General features: G+C 47.6%; 1 protein-coding gene across 1 annotated transcript; it reads right to left on the bottom strand.

The window, feature by feature from the left end:
• Nucleotides 1-249: 249 nt before the first annotated feature.
• On the bottom strand, nt 250-6171 carry LOC134552789 (uncharacterized). Its single transcript, XM_063401747.1, has 2 exons — nt 6035-6171; nt 250-2645 (listed from the first exon to the last, which is right to left on the bottom strand). Exon 2 carries the CDS (start codon nt 2631-2633, stop codon nt 1122-1124), a length of 1512 nt encoding a protein of 503 aa, XP_063257817.1. The 5' UTR covers nt 2634-2645; nt 6035-6171; the 3' UTR covers nt 250-1121.
• Between the last annotated feature and the right edge of the window lie 7720 nt (nt 6172-13891).

The following is a 13891-nucleotide window of genomic DNA, read 5'->3' as shown; positions in this document are numbered from 1 at the left end:
CAATAGCTATGTGCTCAGGAATAATCTGTGTCTGAGCTCCACTCTTTCAAGAGGTTTTGGTGAAAGAATGCCTAATTCCTGTGTCTAGAGGAAGTTTGTGGCTGGATTGATTTTGAACTAATTGGACTCTGAAAGTCTGGATATGTGCACAGGCACAAGAGTAGCTTACTAGGGAGCCTAAAACTGAAGCTGGACATGATCTACATAGCCTGCATGTTCTGTCGCGGTGCCGCTACTAAAGCCCCTTGGCTTCGCCCCGAGCCAGCCCAGGCACCGGAGCAAGCGGAATCCGAGCTGCCCCTCAGCGGAACGAAGGGGTCAGCCCTGTGGGTTCTTGGCCCTGGGAGAGGCTTGAACGGCAGTAGGATAACTGAAGCGACGCGCTAAGAGCGAGAAAGGAGGATCCAGCCAGCCAGACAGAGGAACCACAACTTTAATCCAACAGAGCACTGTCCAGACCGAAGTGGAACCAGGCTGAACTGGATACCGAACAAAGAAATGCACCAGCTTATATGCTTTCGGGGTAGGGGAGGAGAAATGGGAGTTCCTCTTTGCGGCAACCAATGGAAACTTGACACTTGGGAGATAAGGGGAAGGGTTGCAAGCCTTGAACCAATTAGGGGATAGGGGAGGGATAACACAGTGGCGGGAAGAGGGGAAAAGGTAACATGTGACCAAGGGGAGCTAGGAATAGGGACTTGTAGGGAGGATGTAGCAACTTATGAATTTCAATTAAGGGGGGGTGTGCAGAACATACAGCATTGTGCAGAACATACAATATAGGACCCACCAGCCTTTCATCTTTTTCACATATCTAAATCCTTCCTACTTGGTAAACCACCCATATATCTTTCAACTTCTCTCTGCCTCAAAACCTTCTTTCCTATATCCTTCTTTCAGCACCCTCTCCTTTTTCCTTAAGTCTCTCTCTTTAAATCCTCTCCCTCGTCTGTCCTTCTTTTCCTTGTCACAGTCCTTCACAGCACCTGCTTGTTCCTGCTTACACTGTCCCAACTTTCTTTGTGGAGTCCAACTGAGGTTTAACATACTGAAATGGGGAAAGTCCAACCATCCACACCACCACATCTCCCCCTTTTCTTTTATTTTTGACCCTGTGAGTCCTATCTCAGATATCCGAATTGAGGGGGGTCCACCAGGTGTTCAGAACGTGGGTATGATTCTGCAAACCACTGCTGTTGAGTAGGCCATTGTTCTCGAGGAAGGCTGCGCACTTCTTCTACGGTGATTTCAAGCTGTTCAGCCTGCTCGTCCTCATCAACGAAGCTTTCCTCCTCTTCCTTGAACGCTTCTGGGCCTACTTCAACGGCTACTCGGTGGACTTCAGCTTTGGGTGGTGATGTGGAGGAAGAAATCAAATTCTGCAACATCTTTTTCATTAGTCCAAGGCTGGCAATAGCAACAAAAAGCACAAAAACAATTAACAGAACAGTTTTAAGAATCGATCCCGTCCAACCCGAGATCCCCCATCCCTTGAACAAATTACTGAGCCAGTCCCCGTATTCTTGCTTGATGTCTCCTATCATGTTTTCCATTTGTTTGAGTGCCTCGCGAGTCCCCTTGGCCCTAGATGTCAAATTAAAGCAGCAGAGCCCCTCAAACTCCTCACACGAGTGACCGTGGAGGAGCAGGAGGTAATCGATGGCTGCACGATTCTGGAGGGTTGCCTGCCTCGTAATTTCCTCATCTTTCAGGAGGTTTGATAGGGCCCTAGAAGTCAAACGGGATTGCTTAGCTACCCAACATTCCAAATGGCCTAATTCTCCGAGGGTCTTAGCAATGGCGACCCACGGCGCAAATACTGTGATTGCGATGCCTTTAGATCTGCTCCAATGGATAATTTCCTCATCGCAATCGTCTGCCAATTTTTTGAGAGAGTAGTCTTCTCTCTTCTTTCTAGAGTGTGCCAATAGATGTGCACCATTTGTAGAATTTTGTGTAACCCAATCCAAAATTTGTGATTTGTTGGGTGAAAACAATCCGAGGGTCCCAAAGGTGCACGGGCCTCCGGAGAGGTGAGAGGGGATACCTGCCCATGCGTGGTCTCCGCAAATCAAGAATGTTCCCCTGGGAAGCTGGCGGGGATGGGCAAAGACTTGGGCTGATTTTTGGGGAGGGATTGGAGGATAACTAAAGGACACAGCGTTGCACCAATGAGTATTAAAATGGGCTTTGGAGGAGACAAAATGACGGTGGTGACGCTGGACGTGGTCGTTGCGGATATGAAAACAAGATTCGGCTCTGGCGGAACCTAGAAGCTCCAGCTCCTGAGGCTCGTTTTCTAACTTTGGAAGACTTTTAATATAATTGTACCACGCGACGATGTAATGGGCATGCTTTAGGTTATGCTCCATTTTAGCAGCTTCTTGTCTAAGTTTTTGAGCATAACCTAGAAGCATCTTGGGCATCTCACGATCTTTAAATGGGATCCCCACGAGGCAGGATGCCATGGGATTCGCGGCACTCGCTTGGTTGAGACATATGTGGTCTTGGCCCAGTGATTTGGCCAAGACAGTCCAGACGTTCTGTTGCGGCTGGGGGACGAGCCACGCCTGGGCGATGGTCAGGAGACTGGCGAAGAGGACGGCTGAACTGATGGCAGTCTTGGCGCTCATGGTTGGACGGATCTAAACAGAAACTCAGAAAAACAAATTGTTACAAAGTGGGAAATCACTGGAAAAGGGGTCCTCCCAGCCTTCTGACTTCTCCTCCTCCCCTGAGTCACTGGACTCACGCCTTCTGCGGCGTAAAGCCGCAGAGGCGACTTGGGGCTTTCCGTTTTCCCGGACTTTAGTTTTTTTCTCAATATACGGTTTAACCCATCTGGAGGGTATCCACTTCGGCCCGGCATCAGTAGAGACGCAGGCGTACCCGCGCCCCCACGTCAAAAGCGTCAGTGGGCCCTCCACTTTCCCCGTTTCGGGAAACCTTACGGTTACCGGCGGATGCTGCTCACTCAGGTCCCAGTCGCGGTTGCTATTAAAATGCCGCACAACTGGCGGATCTGGCTTTTCATAAGAACAATTTAGGAAGTTTAACACATAAAGTGCCCTTGCCAATCTAATTGGTGGAGTCTCAACCTTCAGGACTGGTCTTTGCTGTTGAAGGACCCGTTTGACGTTCTGATGGGTCCTTTCAACAATGGCCTGACCCGTGGGGGAGTGAGGGATGCCCGTTTTATGCTCAACTCCCCATTGCTGCAGGAAATCTGCAAGCTCCCTGGAAGTATACGCAGGGCCATTATCTGTTTTAATTTCCTTGGGGATGCCCATGAAAGAGAAGGCCTGAGTGAGGTGTTGGATGACGTGGGAGGCCTTCTCCCCTGCGTGTGCGGAGGCATAGACTACACCTGAGAAGGTATCAACGGACACATGCACGTACCGGAGTCTCCCGAACGCCGCCACATGGGTGACGTCGGTCTGCCAGATTTCACAACTTCCCAGCCCTCTGGGATTGACTCCGGCGTGCATGGTCGGCACGGAGTGGGATTGACACGATGGGCACGAAGCCACAATCGCCCTGGCCTGTTGCCGGGTGATACGAAATCGGCGGACCAGGGCTGGTGCATTCTGATGGAACAAAGCATGGCTGAGCTGTGCCTGTTGAAATATGTCAGGCAGTGGGGTCTTTGTCACAGGAGCAGCGAGAGCATCTGCTCTCCTGTTGCCCTCTGCAACAAACCCTGGCAAATCAGTGTGCGACCTTGTGTGCATCACGTAGAAGGGGTGCTCTCGGTGGGACACAAGCTTTATAAGTTTCGAGAGCTGCGCATAAAGCGCGTCGTTGGAAACCTGCTGTAATACTGCCTGATCAGCTCTGGACACTACCCCTGTAACATAGGCAGAGTCGGTAACTATGTTTAGCGGTCCGGGAAATCTCTCTAATGCCCTGACGACTGCGGCCAACTCAGCGACTTGAGGCGAACCCTCAACGATTTCAACATCACTGTCCCACTGCTGAGTTTCGGGATCCTCCCAGGTCATCACTGACCTGTGAGAAGCCCCGGACGCGTCTGTAAAAACGGTCAAGGCCTGGAGTGGTTTTGCACTTCGGACACTCCTCAATGCCAATTCAAAATTTCCATCCAGATTGAACAATTTGTGGGCCGGCCGATGAATTGAAATTTGGCCCGTAAAAGAGTCCAGAGCGAATTGTAGAGCTTCATTATTTTGAAGCAGAGTTTCCAACATGGGTTTGGTGATCTGGCCCGAGGATAATTTGATGGGGAGATGGATGCACTCAAAGTCACAACCGGCCAACTCGCAAAGGCGCGTACGTGCCTTGCGGATCAGCTCAGCCATGATTTCTTGTGGCCTCGTAAGTCTCTTGGGCCGGTGGTGGCTAAGAAAGACCCACTCTATGATCAGCAGTGGATCTCTCCCCCCGTGGCCCTTGGTGTCATGCTGTGTGGTGTTCGAATCCCACTGAAAAATGACCCCAAAAAGATGCGGGAGCTTACCCAGCACCACGAACCGAAAGGGTAAGCCGGGGTCACATCTGTGCGCCTGGCGTGATGACAACGCCTGTTGTACCTTCTCCAGTGCTTTCCTTGCCTCCGCGGTGAGCGCCCTGGGAGAGCTAAGCTCATCTCCCCCCTTCAATAAATCGAAGAGGGGTGCTAGATCCTCCGTGGAGAGACCCAGCCAGGGCCTCACCCAATTCAACTCTCCGCAGAGTCGATGGACATCCGCAAGGGTCCGGACTGATGTCCGGATAGCCAATTTTTGGGGAACAATGGTCCGCCGTCCGATTTCCAGCCCCAGGTATTTCCAGGGTGGCATCCGCTGAATTTTCTCTGCTTGCAGCTCAAACCCTGCAGCAACTAACAAATCTGTTACGCGTGTGAGGACTCTATCTAGTTCGCTTGTTGTTGGGGCGCAAATGAGGATATCATCCATGTAATGGTGGATGATAACCTCCTCCGCGGCTGCGCGCACAGGACGCAGCAAGGAAGAGACGTACAGCTGGCACATCACCGGGGAGTTCTTCATACCTTGGGGAAGAACCCTCCAGTGATACCTCTTCCTTGGGGCCGCTCGGTTGATGGTAGGCACCGAGAAGGCAAAACGCGGTGCGTCATCCGGATGTAGGGGAATTTGGAAGAAGCAATCCTTCAGATCAATAACTGCCAGATTCCAATTTCGGGGCAGCATGGCAGGGGATGGCATTCCTGGTTGGAGGGATCCCATGTCCTCTATAACGTTATTAATTTGGCGAAGGTCGTGAAGGAGGCGCCAGCGCCTTCCGTCACTCTTTCGAATGACGAAGACGGGCGAGTTCCAGGGGGAATTCGTTTCCACGATATTACCCTTCTGTAACTGCTCCTCCACGAGCTCCTCGAGCGCCTTTAATTTCTCCTTGGATAGCGGCCACTGGTCAACCCACACTGGATTATCCGTTTTCCAATTCAGTTTGAGGATTGGGCGCTCCTCAGTGACCGCTAGGCAAAAAACCTGAGGGGGGTCTGGGATACTAATTGTGACCCCCCATTGGGACATGAGCTCCCTACCAAGCAGGGGCCGTTCATATTTGCAAACGAAAGGGCGCGTATATGCCAATTGCCCTTTCGGCCCCGTGAATTTCACCATGCGCGCTGATCTCTTAGCCGATTGAAAACCCCCTACTCCGGAGATATTCGCCGGCGCGTCCTCCAAGGCCCAATGTGACGGCCACTCCCGGGTGGGAATGATCGTGACATCTGCTCCTGTGTCGAAAAGAAGACCTTTATTAACGGACTCATCCCCAATGGACATCGTACATTGTATTATAGGTTTTTCTTCTGTGATCCGATGCACTGCGTTGACTGAAAGTGGCCTTTCCTCAGGGTAAACCTGATACTGATCTGGCCTGGTGTGTGGAATTGCCTGGGCCACTATTTGTCCCTTTGGGTGGAAAGCTGGGGGATGAGTGGAACGCAGCCAGACATTGAGGAACCTGGGGTCACCCTTATAGGTCCCCGGGTATACCTCAATGTCTTGCGGAGTGTATTTACAGTCCCCAACAACAATGAACTTACCTTTCCTTTGAAAAGGCCAGTCCAGAAGGTCTTCGCAATCCACGCGAACTGGGTACCAGCTGGTATCTCTGAGGTGTGCACTGTGAGTGAGCCTCAACCTGTAAGGTTTACAAAATGGTGTTAACGTCAAGTCCGGGAAAGTTCCCTCCTGGGAAGGGTGAAGGAAATGCCAGTCCGAGATAGTTGTCTTGGTCCAGTGACCCCCAAAGGCGTTGACTGCCTTCTCTTCTGCACTGCCCACCCTGTTGGGGTCATCATGCCGGGTGGGCCCGCACTCCCCCCCTAGTTTTTTGAATTGTGTTCGGAGTCCTCCTGCTGCGGCCGAGGCTTTGCCAGCAAGTTATGCGGGCATTGGCTCACAAAATGCCCTTTTTCATGGCAGAGGTAGCACTCGACCCGTGCTCTGGCTGGGTTCGACGCTGCCGGCTTGCGGGCCTGTGGGCGACGAGGAGTCGCATCTTCCGCAGCATGCACCTGCCGAGTTCCCTGCTTGCTTGCGGTGGTCATATGTTGAAGCAGGAAAGGGACCTTTTGCTGGCAAACTTGCAGCATCACCTGTAGAGTCCGTGGGGGTTCTGGAGGGAGACTTAAAATCGCTTGTTTGCACACATTATTAGCATTAGCAAAAACAATCTCCTCCAAAATTCTCTTACGGGCGAGCCCGTCCGTTACTTGTATTTCTAAAGCCCTAGTCATCTTGTCCACGAAATCTACAAATGATTCTGTGTCCCCTTGCCTAATCTGGGTGAACGGCGGCAGGGGTGCACGAGGCTGCATCGTGAAAAAGGCTTTGCAGGCCAGGTCTCGCACCCTAGGCAAAACTGCTGGTGGAATGAGCAGTGCCTGAATTTGAGGGGACTCGAAGGAACCTTCTCCTCCCAGCAATTCAACAGTAAGGGGATTACCTCCCTCATCAATTGCTGGGAGTGGCAGGTGCGGCAGCTCTTCCCGCAGGGCTTGCCTAAATGCAGCAAGCCATAATTCAAATTCAGCCGGTGTCATCAGGCAAGAAAATAATTGCTTTAAGTCTGCAGGAAGGGTTGTCGCAGCTGCTAGGTCTGCCTGAAGGAGGCCGCGGAAGTACGGGCTCTCTCTCCCAAACTCTTTGTGCGCCTTACATAAATCTCGAATTATACTTTGTGAAAATGGCTGCCAATTCGGTTTTGGTTCGCTACTCCCGCGAGCCCTTCGGTAGGTGACAGGCGCAGCTGAGAGATGTACTTCCTGGTTTCCATCGCTGTTGTCTTCCGGTTCCTTACCGTGGGAACCGGAAGAGGCAGCGTGGGAACTATCATTCCAAGATGGCCTCCTTCCGGGGTGGGGAGAAGTGCCTGGCTCCGCCCCTAGGGCGGGCCAGGGGGCAGGAGTGGGAGGAGTGTCAGCGTGGGAAAAGGGAGGAACCAAAGGCGGGGTTTGGGCGGCCACAAAGGGAGGAGACATCGGGTATGTGGGAGGAGCCATGGGTGGAGCAAGGGAGGGAACAGAGGGGGCGGGTGTGGGAGGGACCAAGGGGTAAAATGGGTTGGGCAGATAAAAGGGGTTGGGCGGGTATGAAGGGGTTGGGTCAAGGAAGGGATTGGATTTCGGGGGAGGGGGACGCGGGGGAGGGGTAGGAGAACGGCGCGAATGGGCGCCATCTTGTGTGTCGCAGGCGCCATCTTGTGGCTCCTGTGACGCAGCAAGATTAAATCTAACTTTTGGTCGATAACGTGGGGAGACAGGGGAAGGGCTGCGTCCCCGGGCCGCTTGTCCAGGGCGACCCGAGGATTCCTCAGCAGTCCGGACAAGACTGCTGAGGCTGGGGGACCGGGAGTTCTGGTGAGAGCCTGGGCTGGCAGACCTAGGGTCTGCGGCTCTCCTCAGAATTCCCTTCCGAGGAACACGGGGATTGGGAGAAGGGGAACGGGAAACTGGGGCGGGCGGTCGCGTTGGCTTTTCATGCAGGGGAGAGCTGTTAGCGATCGTTTTAAATTTGACAATCAAAAACATAAAATCTTGGGGACATTTATCCGAATTGGCCGCCTTTTTTTCGATCGCCTCCCAATAACGGGGGTTCCTCACAAGCTCTTCAGACGTGTTACTGAACTGCATGGAAAGCCACCGCACCAGCCTTTTTAACGAACCGCGGGAGAACTGAACCTTGTTCTCCTCCAAAACTCTAACAAGAACATAATAAACTCCTTTCTGGGTGGTCGAAAGCGAGGCACCCATCTCGCCGGTGTTGAAAAACCACCCTCACCCAAGACCGGACCAACTAAATCTCAAACAGAAAACCGTAACTGCCGCAACTTAAAAACCGGGCAACCCTGCACTCGCTAAAGCCACTGATCCTCCCGGCGCGCGGCACACGCAACGTCCCCAAAAACCCGACTCTCCCCCAGCTCCGAGCCTCCCTCGAGAGCTGGCAGGAGCACTCTAACGAAACAAACCCGAACGAAAAGAACTGAAAACCGCCTGGGCACGACCAAACCGGGAGCGAGAACAAAAGCGTTAACCCCCCGGTCCTGCGCAGACTTCTCCTCGGAGCCCTCCCCCGTGGCTTGGAGAGGGGGTCCTGATCGCGTGCCCCCGACGGAGGGTACTTACCTGCGGTCTTGGGGAACCCTCAGCGCACAGAAGACTTCGCCGGGAGTGCTGCCGACGAAGCTGCCTCCTGGATCTGCGAGGAGCGCTCCTCCGAAGAGGCTGCTCGACTCGCAGCGGTGGGACTGCCCTGGATCTGAAACTCTTCGGTGCTCGCGCCTGGTGCAAGTACCGCCAATCCTTACGGGGACCACAAAGAGGGAAGACAAGAGCCTCCACGGAGACTCAAGGCTTCTCCTCAGGGTCCCATCTGGGGTGCCAGCCACTTGTCGCGGTGCCGCTACTAAAGCCCCTTGGCTTCGCCCCGAGCCAGCCCAGGCACCGGAGCAAGCGGAATCCGAGCTGCCCCTCAGCGGAACGAAGGGGTCAGCCCTGTGGGTTCTTGGCCCTGGGAGAGGCTTGAACGGCAGTAGGATAACTGAAGCGACGCGCTAAGAGCGAGAAAGGAGGATCCAGCCAGCCAGACAGAGGAACCACAACTTTAATCCAACAGAGCACTGTCCAGACCGAAGTGGAACCAGGCTGAACTGGATACCGAACAAAGAAATGCACCAGCTTATATGCTTTCGGGGTAGGGGAGGAGAAATGGGAGTTCCTCTTTGCGGCAACCAATGGAAACTTGACACTTGGGAGATAAGGGGAAGGGTTGCAAGCCTTGAACCAATTAGGGGATAGGGGAGGGATAACACAGTGGCGGGAAGAGGGGAAAAGGTAACATGTGACCAAGGGGAGCTAGGAATAGGGACTTGTAGGGAGGATGTAGCAACTTATGAATTTCAATTAAGGGGGGGTGTGCAGAACATACAGCATTGTGCAGAACATACAATATAGGACCCACCAGCCTTTCATCTTTTTCACATATCTAAATCCTTCCTACTTGGTAAACCACCCATATATCTTTCAACTTCTCTCTGCCTCAAAACCTTCTTTCCTATATCCTTCTTTCAGCACCCTCTCCTTTTTCCTTAAGTCTCTCTCTTTAAATCCTCTCCCTCGTCTGTCCTTCTTTTCCTTGTCACAGTCCTTCACAGCACCTGCTTGTTCCTGCTTACACTGTCCCAACTTTCTTTGTGGAGTCCAACTGAGGTTTAACATACTGAAATGGGGAAAGTCCAACCATCCACACCACCACAATGTTCCAAGGCTGAGTGACAGCTGGAAGGATAGTGTTTTGGGGGTTTTATTCTGAAGACCTGAGTGACTGTTCACATCCACAGTAAACCTGTTTTAGGTAGCTATGTACTAAATTTAAGAATCTAGTTCTGAAGTAATGAAACTTGTTTCAAGTTGTCTAAATGCCTTCCACACAAAGAACAAACAAACAAAAAAGAGGAGAAAATATATAGTTACTAGTTAAAAAAGATCTTTCCTTTTAAAGAAACATACTAATTATCTGAATGAAAATTAATTTACATTTTTAAATAAATATTTTTGCTCAATTACAGATATCTATAATTAAGAAAAAACAAACAACAAAAAGCCTCAACAAACAACAGAACCTCCCCACCAAACTACATACACACACACACAAAAACAAACAAACAAACCAAACCAAAAAAACCCACAAACAAACCCCTAAAACAAAGTAGTTAACATTTGAGACACTTGCAGTTTTACATAATTAAAATAATTAAATGAGATTTTCTATTCCAGATGTAACTTACAAATATTTTCTTCACTCAAATTGATAGAGAAATCATATGCCTTACTTGAGATCTTTGGAGAATTGCTTTAGAATTTTCTAAAAGGTGTCCTGATGAACAATCACTTGGTCTGTGGAAAGGATTGTGAAAATATGTGGTATCCATCAAAGTCAGTCCTAAACAAAGAAAAATGAAATCTGAAATATAGGATTGATTAATCGGTGACTTAGAGAGCTTAAAGCCAATTCCCACACAGATTTTTTTTTCCCCTGTTGTTGAATGATTTTCTGCATTTCATGCAGTATTCCTAAAAAATATAAAACAGTAAAAATGCTCAGACTCATTCAGATAAAAAACATTACCAAGCTGGTAATGTTCTGATTTACCTCATTTTGTAACAAAATGTTTTGTGAATACATGTTTCCTGGTCTGCATAGAATTTTGATTAACTTTAAAAGCTGTAGAGTTACAAAATAAAAATCTATTTCTTAATAGAGAACTATATGTGTATTTATGCATTAGAAGTGGACTACATAGTCCTTATTTTTGCTGTCTTGGTGAATATTTAAAATTATTTGGATTCATTTAAGAACTAAAACTGTAAATTACTGATTTAGTCTCAGCTGGGATGCAGATACTTGGGAGGAATCAAATGGATCACCAGCAGAGTCCTGTTCTTTCACTGACTTCTACATCTCCTAGTATCTATCTCCCTGAATCCTGCTGCAGCTCACAAAGTCTTTGCCTACTAGAAAGTTCAGGGTAGTTGGTCTCCAACTAACGTTTCCTGAACTGAGATGCAGGATCCAGGAGAGGCACCCTTCAATCATTTCTTTGACTGCTTCACACTAGCAGCTTCCTATTTGATATTTCTGTGTAAGGTCTGGGAATCAGGCCATCCAGCCCTCCTGCTCTCCTGGCTAGACAGGGAGAACAACTTGCAGGAAGATGTAGGAACAGTTTATCAATCTCTGTTGGGACCTAATCCAGCATAGCAACTCTGCCAGCTACTTTGGTCCCCCTCCTCTACTTGTGTTTTCTTTTTTTTTTTTTTTTTTTTTTTAATCCCTCTGTACTCTACTTTCAGTAACTCTTTTCACTTTTCTGTTTGAATACTGCATGACTTGAAACTTATTTCTGTGGCTGTGATCTCTAAATTTGTAGGAAACTTAGCTGCCAAGACCTGTATGTCTGCAATAATAATAATAAAAAAAAGGCTAAAGAACTCAGACTGTCACAGCTTGAAAAGCTGGGATATAAAAAGCCTGCAAGGCCTGGGCTGACAAGGTTGCAAAGCAGAGTAGAAAAGACTTCTGTGCTGGGCTTGTAATGGTTGCAGAGCCTGAAAACATGAAGGCACATGGAGCTGGGATAGATGAAACAGGGTGAAAGCAGAAGTCAGGAACCAAGACAAAGTTCCATTGTTGCTTTTCTCTTTTGATTTACAGATATATACAGCAGGTAGTATACTCATTCAAGCTTAGTCTGCTTGCAGAAAAATGACTAAACATCACCCTTGTGTTTTTGTTAGTGTTAGTGCCAGCATTCAGGGGGCCATACTCCCAGACAACCTCACTTTTTCTGAACATTACACAGGAGCACAACAAACAAACACAATCAGAAAGGACTGAAAATAGCATGACAAGAGGCAAGGCTCAGCAATTTTCAAAGAACAAGGACAATCTACTTTTCAGTAATCCATGACACTCATTTGTCGCATCAGCACAATGTGGTGTTTTTTGTTTGTTTGTTTTTTAATGAATATCAGTTCCTCTCCAGAATGTCTCTCTGACCTGACATCAGTTACCACCTGCAGCAATATCCTGACTAGCATTCACACAAAGTAACATGCAGTGTGGAATGATGGGAAAGTGTTCACACAGGGGGTGAAAAGGTACCTTCTTTTTAAAAAATGAGTATTTAGTCAACAATGTGATGAGGTATTTTTTATAATGACCCTTCATAATTGAAAACACAACAGAGTTGCCAGGAAACTTGCACGGTTTGTCTAGTACTGGCATGCCAAGTACAGGAAAAACTACAGTAACAGAGAGCATATAATTTGTTCCTCCCTTATGCCTTGTTATAAGCCATGGCATTTTTCCTGCCTTGAAATAACACTTCAGATCCCCCAACTGGTGAAGCTCAAGAAACATACCTTACTCTACACTCAGTTTCAGTGAGGTATCACTGTAGAAAAAACGGTGTTCATCATCCCAAACATTTTGGTCATCAGCTACAGATAATCAAGGATATGGCAGTATCCTTCTGTCTCCTTCATTCTGAAATACGTGTACTTGGCAAAACAAAGGTTCTAAGTGACTTTGGTTAGCCAAAAGACATAATAGCCAGGTCTCCACTCTCCTAGTCTAGTGGCTGGAGAGGAGAACCATGTTTTAAAACTAATGTTGTAACCACATTGAGGAAAATTAAAAAAACAAGTCCTAAAAATAGAGCAATTCTTCTAGACAGCTTTTTAAAAAAGGAGAAAAAGACAAAACAACAACAAAAAACAAAAAAACCCACAAAAAACAAAACAAACAAACAAAAAAACCCCAAAAAACCAAAACAACAAAAAAAACCCCACAACCAACTCCCTGCCTTCAAAACACTTGTATTTTGATTTATCTATTATCTTCAAGTGTTCCTTCAGACCTTCAGGATGAATATTTTAGTGCTTTACAATAATCAGCCTTACAGTAACACAAAGCTCAGATGGCTCCCAAATAAACAGTAGAACAGCTGTACTAGATAACAGGAGAATAACCACTAAAATAGCTATCAGGTAATAAGGTGTTAGAGATAACAAAGACTGCCAAGAAGTCTAATAAAAAGTTGAGAAAATTAATTCCTAACACTTGGATTCAGTTATTAAAACATTTAAAAAGGTAAATAAAAAATACATAATAGTATTTTTACATACAACATAAAACACTGTTATTGCAAGTACTTATAAATAAGAAAGTTACCATAAATACTGCTACAACAAATGCCATAAAATTTCATAAAGCAATATCTAGAAAGATCAGTAAATATTTATAATGGAAAGGACTTGAAATACTCTTTACAAATTCCATTGTTGCTGTCTGCTAGTTTGTGAGAAGATAACAAGTCCTTTGAGATTAATGCAAGGTAAACCAGGGAGGAGGGGCTGCTTCAGAGAACAAATCACTCTCTTTGCTGTTGACCTAGTTAGAGTTTACTTCTCAAAAATAGGTCTGTTCTCTAACCCTGTCACATAACCCTCAGTGCAAAAAAATAGGAACAGATTCAATACGATGGGAAAAGAGATTCACTTCTTCTTATGCTGTGTTCTTTATAATGCACATGGAAAAAGAAACTTAGAATTCCCTTATTTCAGATAAGAAAGAAGAGAAATTGCAATATTACTTTCAAACAGTCTTCATAATACAAAGCAATCTGTTTTTCAAGTGAAGTGCATAAAAGAGGAATAGGGATTTGAAGTTTTTTAAAATACTCCAAGAACCATAGATGAAGTTTCTCTAAGCTTCAACTAAATTCGTTTTGATATACAAGTCTCAGTTCAGTCTTGGCTTTCTGTTTATGTCTTTCTCTACCAGTAAATGCAATAAAATCAGACATGTCCCTTTATACCTACTGTACACTCTTT

Source organism: Prinia subflava, chromosome 7 (genome assembly GCF_021018805.1).
Source record: "Prinia subflava isolate CZ2003 ecotype Zambia chromosome 7, Cam_Psub_1.2, whole genome shotgun sequence".
NCBI classification, from domain to species: Eukaryota; Metazoa; Chordata; class Aves; order Passeriformes; family Cisticolidae; genus Prinia; species Prinia subflava.
This window is presented reverse-complemented; position numbering and strand designations above follow the sequence as displayed.